Raw genomic sequence first — 7,618 nt, forward strand, 5'->3', positions numbered from 1 at the left:
GGAGCTGTCTCATGGCACCTTGATTTAAGTTAAGGAAATCTAGTGTTAATTGTGAAAACCTGATTATTATTAGACAATGTGACCTTTTGAAATGTGGGGACATCACTTCTTCCTATTCCATCTAGAAATCCGTGGTGGGATGAAAGAGAATTGGCACACTCAGAATAATCTTCAGTCTCTAGAAAAATACTGGGACTCTTTGCAAGCACCCAGAAGGTAAAAGCCTGCAGAGAGTTGTTTTTCGATACAAATCACGTTAGTTCACGTTAGTAAAGCTTTTCACATTATCACAGGTGATATTCTTACAAGACAGGGAAATAAAAGTCCCATGATGTGCCAGCAAAGCTGGTTAAAAAGACACACTCAGAAGAGCTGTCAGGAACTGCTGACAAAAAGGCAGCATTTACTAAGAATGTTCTCTTGGATCAGACACTGCAGCCACAAAGGAGGCATCCTTAGGAAACTAGGATTCCTTAGTGAAGCTCAGAGAAGTGCTCAGAACAGGTCAGACTTATCTCTAGAGCAGCTTAGGGGTGGTTAATCCACATTTGAGGCAGAGGAAGAGACTGAAGTTTCACAGAATTTTCTTAATCAGTAGACCATTTGTTTTTTAAAGGTTGATGAATTAGCTTCCATCCAGTTATAGGCCGATGGGGGTGGGTTGTTAAATAAATAAAACAGTTAAGTAAACTGTGGCCATTTTACAGAATCACCATTTTGGAGTTTAGTTTGGAGTATTTTAATGAAGTTTGGGAACCACTGTATCACTTGCCTTAAAATAAATTTCTTGGAGAGGGATGAATATTGCATCTTGGAGAGGGATGAATATTGCATCTGTCTCAGCTTTGCATGCAACTCATGTCTTTCAGAGAGGCTGAGCAACAGTGAAGTGATGTGACAGTTCTCCCTCAGGTTCTACTGTAGCCATATTTTAATGAAATCAGAGATACTTAGTGATGTTTCCTATCTCTCTGCTCACTGATTAACCTAATTCTGAGATTCTGTGCAGTGAAAAGTACTTGCCATACTGTTCACCTTTTAGAATATATTACTTCTTGATTAGGCAAAGTTCTTGTTTGTGGCCCCCTTCTTTTGCCACCCAAAATAAGCAGATGTGTTAACTTCAGTGCTTCTAAAACAACAGATATACAGAATTGACCAGGGGCCAATCCATTAAGGTATTTTTAACTTATTATTTTCTGCCTTTGGTCTTCACTTGTGAGTGAGTAACCAACTGATTTCTTCCAGCATGGGAAAGACATATAAAAAAATCTTACCATTTTCATTACAACATATTTGAGTTGAATGGTGCCATTTGCCACGCGAGTTTCAGGCCGAAGAATGAAGGTACCCAACACCCAGAATCATTAAAAACTCCAGCACACAACTTTGCAAACAAATAAATGTTTAATTTCATTGTATAATGGATTTACAGGTGTTAAATAGATTAATTTACTGTATAATTTATCGCTCTTCCAGTTCCTTTAGCAACTCGTCAAAGTGAGTAATGTACCATTTTGCTTTCTCCTTTACTTGCTTTCTGATTACATTTCCTCCAAATCCAATGAAACAATCCTGGGAAAACACAAAGAACAGGCACACTGATTATTCCAGGCCCATGGAAGGAATGGAGCTTGTCAGCTATTGAGTTTGCTTTTAAGATTGGATTTTGAAAGTATGTCATTCCCCCCTCACCTCTTCCCCTGTTTTACTTTGCATGTTCACCTTTCAGATTTATTAACAAGGACTTCATTTGCAATTAATTCTGCAGCACTTTGTTAATTGGAGTTTTATTCCAATAGGAGAGTTGTCTCAGTGCCCTGTAGATTCAAGATTGTTCAGAACTGAGATTTTGCTGAAAATCTGATGTAATTGTGATGCAATTCTATTCAAGAACGAGTTGGAACATGCATGAGCATCCCACAATTATCCCTCTTCTGTTTATCTTACCTCTGTTTACCCCATTTGATAGATACCAAAAGCAAACATTAACCCTGTCTTCAATCATTAACCAGGAGCAATCATCATTTCTACATCTCAGAAAACCACCTGCAGTGAAAGTGCAGGGTTTAAAATTTCCACTGCCGCTTTTTTGCCTGGAGCTGGGAAGCATTAAGCAAATACTGAGCTGCTTTGGTCACTCATGTTGAGCAGTGAGGGACCAGCTGTCCCTCAGCATGGGTGAGAAAGGATAAAGATGTTAAAGGGGAGATGGAATTAAGATCATTTATAAAAGTTGTCTTTCTATTAATTTCTTTTATTATTTCACCCTGTCAGAGCTGATGTCTGCGAAGATTTCCTCACTGTGCAGTGAGATGAACCCTCTTGCTAGGTCATATCAGGTAAATGTGCACCAGATCTGTGCCAGACCTTCACACTGAGCACCTTTAATCAGCCCCTGAAGTCCTGTCAAGAATTAAAACCTCACTTTTCCATTTTTGGGGTTTTTTTTTCCCCCCAAAGGAATTTAGAATTTCAGTGATACTTACAGCAGGGGGGCAGGCTTCCATGTCTGTAGCTCCATCTCCAATCATAACTACTTTCTTAAAGTGGAACTGTTCTTTCAGGTGAGCAATAACCTTTCCTTTCCCCCCTGATTCAGCTGTTGGTTGTGTTTCATCAAATCCTGCGTATTCTCCTAGAACACGGTGGAAGGACAGGTTGGACATGCAGCACATTTTCTTGTAAATGAAGAGAGATCTATGCCTGTGGTCTGTACTTCAGAAAACAGCAGTCTGTAAAGCTCACAGTATCAGCCTCCCCAAAAAATAAGTGGAAGGTAAGAGTGAAAACTGGGATTTTACCCAAGTCTTCAGTGGGAATATTTTCAAAGGGATATTTTCAAAATAGAAACCCTGTGTGAGCAGTGCTGCAAATCCATTCCCAGTCCCTCTGGTTCAGTCATTCTGGTGTAAACATTGCATAAGCAGCCTCCAGGATGATGTATAAACAGTGCAGGAAACACTGAGTAAGGAACAACCTCACTAACTAGAGCTGTGCTTGGTTACACCAGCTCTGCTCCAGAACCTCACACATGCCCCAAAGTCACTGAAAGGGAAGTTGTGAGAGCAGGTCAGTGTAATGAACTCCTTTAACTTGAAGGAGCAAGAAAAAATTAAACTCTGCTGTCAGCAACTGTAAAATATTTTACCTTTGGCACAGCTTGCCATTAAAAAGTCACTGCAGCTCTGTTTCATACCTGGACAATGACCTGAACTTGGTTTTGATAAAGTCTTGTAATTTTCCTATTGGAGTTAGCTGGATTGGTAACAACAAATAGGCTGGGCAGTGTCTGCAGCCCAATATCTGGCAGCTGGAGCCAAAAAAGTGGCATTAATTAGCAGAGAAAAGAGACTTGGAGGGAATCTCACCGTTAAAGTAAAACTTCAACCTGTTGGCAAAGACGTTTGCTGTGGGAATGTTCAGCTGCAGGGCCACGTGTTCCACAATGCTCTGAAACCCCCCGGAGACCAAGAAGACCTGAACCCCCCGTTGGTGAAGTCTGCTCACCAGCTCCCTGAGGAGACAGAGCAGAAAGTTAAAATACAGCTTTCCTAGGCCTGCCCATGCTCTGTGTTATTCCAGTTCAGTTTGGATCTGTGCTGCTTTCCAGCTCCATCCATCTCTGCTGTCCAAAGCTTTTCCTCCTTTCCCTGGCAGTTTGTGCACACAAAAGGAAGTGCTGGGCAAAACCATCACATCTAGAAACAAAACTTCCTTGAAAACAAGCACTCCCTAGAAATGTTTTCTTTACACTTTCATATTGGTCACATTAGTTCCCTTGAACAAACAAGAGCAGAGCCAGCTCAGATTTTTTTTCTGAAGTAAAACAATAGCAAGAGAATTAATCTGCAGAAAAAAAAGTAGGGAATGTGGGGGAGATAAAGCCACTGCTTCAGAATGCAAAAGTGGGATGAAAAGAGCAAAGTGCAAATGTTTTCTAACTCAGAGTTGGTTCCCCAGACATTGGACATGGATGCCATCTTTAGAAGAAGGCACCAGCTACAGAAAAGGAATAAAAAAAGAAGTCTGTAGACCCAGTTAGTGTCAGAGGGACACTTGAAGGCAGTTAAAAGTTTTAGGGATTTGGCTCTGGAAGCAGGAAGATCAGCCTGCAGCAGTGCTGAGCAGTGGAAGTGGTAGCAGTAACAGCAGAAAGGCTAAAGACTGAAAAGCAAAGTGGAGGCTCAAAGCAGGCTAAACAGAAAAGGAGGAAGAAAGGGAAGGACTGAAAAGGAGGAAGAAAAGGAAGGAATGAAAAGGAAAATCACATGATTCTAAACAAGGAAACAACGTTCTCTTTGTAGTTACATCTAGCTATGTCTTCTACAGAAAAAGCTGAGCATGTGCCTCATTTTAAGGAGAAAATACAAGCACAGAATCATCTAAAGCTCCTGTTATGTGCTAAAATACTTTAGACTTGGAATTATGGTTGAATTTTGTAGTAAAGAATTTATTCTCAGCTGTTTGAAACTATTTGAAGAGGAGAAAAGAACCTAAACCTTTTCTGTTTATACAGTTAAAATTCATTCCAAGCCTAAAAATGAATGAATACACATATATATGTCTATTTGCTAAATGAGTTTTTAAATACTTTTTAGGGACTTCAGGATAGAATGGGTAGCTCTGAGCAATGAATCCCCTGAGTCAGAAGTATGGCTGCACAGAGGAGTGTAAGAGGTAATAGAGTTGTGGAATAAACCAGCCAGTAGTTCATACTGGGGATTAAATCTCCTTCCAGTTCCATCACCCATGAAATACCAGATGTGATTGGACAGCTTATTTTCCATGCCCATTTAATCCTCAAGCCAGGATTTGAGCTTGCCAGCCAGCCAAAGTGCCAGTTAATATTTATTTTCTTTTTACATGGGTGCTTAACCACTTGACATGGACTCAGCTCCTGCTACAAGCTTTGGACACAAGCAGCAGGAAGGCAATCCAGACCAGCTCTGTGTTCTTACAGCTTCAGTGATGGCACAGGATTTTGTTTATTTATGGCAAAACCATTTTTAAAATAAGCTGAAATTCTTTCTTACCTTATTCCTGGTGTGAGCTGAGGTGGGTTGTCAGATATTAATTTCTGCACTTGTTCGTAGGAGGGCCGTATGAGACCGAGTCGTGCTGTCAAAGCTGCTTTGAATGTCACGGTGCCACCCATGGCCCGGCGGGTCCTGAATTGGGATCCAAAGAAACCAAATCAGTGACACTTAACAAGTTGAGGCTTCTCCCAAGAAGATTTAGTTAACAGAGGGTGATGAGGAAACACATAAGTGGTTATAGTTGTAGGTTATACTGAACCTGGGTGGTGAAGGAGGAGGTTGGTACACTGGTAGCATGCACTGGTAGATCTCCATGGATTGGAAAACCAGTGAGGCAAAGGAAAACAAATTCACTCTCTCTCTGAGTGCCATGAGCCACTGGGACCAGTGTTCCTGACCTGCACCTCAGGTGCCCTTCTCTGAACTTAACTTTTGCCACAATCTTCAGTGGAAACATCAGCCTCAGAGAAGGGTTAGGAGAGTTGTCCTCTCTCCTCCATCTCATAATAAGGTTTGCTACTTCATAGTAAGGTTTATTAGTGCTTAGCCAAGTTCAATGATGAGGGCTGATCTTAGTCAATCAAAATTTACATTACACAATTTATATCAGTATATAAACCGATATATATGTAGAATGTGCATCAGTTTTGTTGGGTGGCTTCACAATTCCAAAACAAGCTCCTTCACTACGCACTAATTCCACTTACTATTCCCAAAATCCTTTTTAAGCTGTAATAACCTGTGACAGAGCTGAGCAAATCCCCGCTGTAAATTCCCCGTCGCGGATTAACCTTGCCCACGCTTACATTTTATGAATTTCTGTGGGCCAAACCCCAACCATAGAATCATAGAATCATAGAATCAGATGGGTTGGAAGGGACCTCAGAGATCATCAAGTCCAACCCTTGATCCACTACCACCACAGTTGCTAGACCATGGCACTAAGTGCCACGTCCAGCCTCATCTTAAAAACCTCCAGGGACGGAGAATCCACCACTTCCCTGGGCAGCCCATTCCAATGGCTGATTACCCTCTCTGTAAAGAATTCTTTCTAATATCCAACCTAAACCTCCCCTGGCGCAGCTTAAGGCCATTTCCTCTTGTCCTGCTGCTGAGTGCCTGGGAGAAGAGACCAACCCCCACCTGGCTACAACCTCCTCTCAAGTAGTTGTAGAGAGCGATGAGGTCTCCCCTGAGCCTTCTCTTCTCAAGGCTAAACAACCCTAGCTCCCTCAGCCTCTCCTCATAGGACTTGGTGTTCAAGTCCCTTCACCAGCCTCGTTGCCCTTCTCTGCACCTGCTCCAGCACCTCAACATCTTTCCTGAACCATACTCACATCTCCGCCACGGCGTCGCCGACGCCGCAGAACTTGGCGAGCTCGTCGATCCCCTCCTCCCTGATGACGGTGCTGTCCACGTCGAAGCACACGGCGTCGGCGCTGCGGAAGATCTCCTTCATCTCCATGAGGGACGCCATCCTTTTGGGAGCCTTCTTACTGTGAGGGGACAAGATGTAGTCTTTCTCAGAGTGGCAGTACTGCACCGTTTCCTGAGCCATTGGGGCTGCTGTCCTGGCTCGTGCGAGAAGGGCCGAGCACAGCCTGGTCGCCAGCTTTTATGGCAGGGGGAGCGGTGGTGGGGGTCTGGCTCAGCTGCTGATTTGCTCCCTGCTGTTGCTGCCTGCTGATGGGCAACTTGCAGTACAGGTGGGCCGTGGAGCCTCGGGCAGCTGCTGATTTGCTCTCTGCTGGCTCGGCCCCTTGATGTTCCCTTGGGGTTCAAGGTTGTGATACTTGGCATCTGCTGAACCACCGGGCTGCCAGCGGCTGTGTGGGACTTGCAGTCCTCTGTTTCATCTTGCCCCCGCCACTCAGATGGGTCTTGATTTCTCACCTGACCCATCCGTGTCAGATTGGTTGCTGCAGGACACCCAGCCCTCAAGGATTTGTTTAATTGTGGCAGACATAGCTATCCTAAATCAGTCAGTGAGTGGTTGTCCCTAAATCATGAAGGTTTAGATCCTTTTCTGTGTCCTGATTAATACAAACTAAATATTTTCATCATCTGTGAATGCATAAAAGATTGGGACATTAGCATTGGGGATTAGTCTTATAAAATCCATTAAAGTCTTGGGCTTTGAGAACTTCACTCAACCCATTAAGACATCACATTTTCCATACCAATGCCCTGATAAAAGTTTATTTTCTTCCCTTTTATATCTGTCCACCTAAATATGTTGAGCACTTCTGCAGATCAGGAGCTCGAGGAGTTAAGTATCTTCTTACTCTTCCCTACTCATCTTGTGCTTCATCCTTTTGTAATTAATTCACTGTGGACTTTACTATTTACTAATCTGTACATTTAGAGACAAACAACAGCTTCCTATCTATATCACTACCCAGCTTTTTGTAAAAGGTTTTGTTTGCTTCTTCCTTCTAATCTCTTAAACATCTCTCAGGACATGTCTTGTATAATTGATCTGGGTAGCAGGTTCTCTCTTTTTCTGGGATGGGGAAAAACACCATAAAACAGCACGTTCTAAAGAATTATGGATGTCTTTATATACCTTCATCTCTCAC

At 42.7% G+C, this 7,618-nt stretch overlaps 1 protein-coding gene across 1 annotated transcript; it reads right to left on the minus strand.

Moving 5' to 3' along the window:
* Window positions 1-1,388: 1,388 nt before the first annotated feature.
* Window positions 1,389-6,705, minus strand: PSPH (phosphoserine phosphatase). The gene is made up of 5 exons (XM_051809904.1): window positions 6,377-6,705; window positions 5,037-5,171; window positions 3,372-3,517; window positions 2,490-2,638; window positions 1,389-1,575 (listed from the first exon to the last, which is right to left on the minus strand). The coding sequence occupies exons 1-5, from the start codon at window positions 6,595-6,597 to the stop codon at window positions 1,465-1,467; spliced, it is 762 nt and encodes a 253-aa protein (XP_051665864.1). The 5' UTR covers window positions 6,598-6,705; the 3' UTR covers window positions 1,389-1,464.
* Between the last annotated feature and the right edge of the window lie 913 nt (window positions 6,706-7,618).

This window comes from Manacus candei, unplaced genomic scaffold (assembly GCF_025592945.1).
Source record: "Manacus candei isolate 608988 ecotype Guabito, Panama unplaced genomic scaffold, ASM2559294v1 h1tg000076l, whole genome shotgun sequence".
Taxonomy (NCBI): Eukaryota; Metazoa; Chordata; class Aves; order Passeriformes; family Pipridae; genus Manacus; species Manacus candei.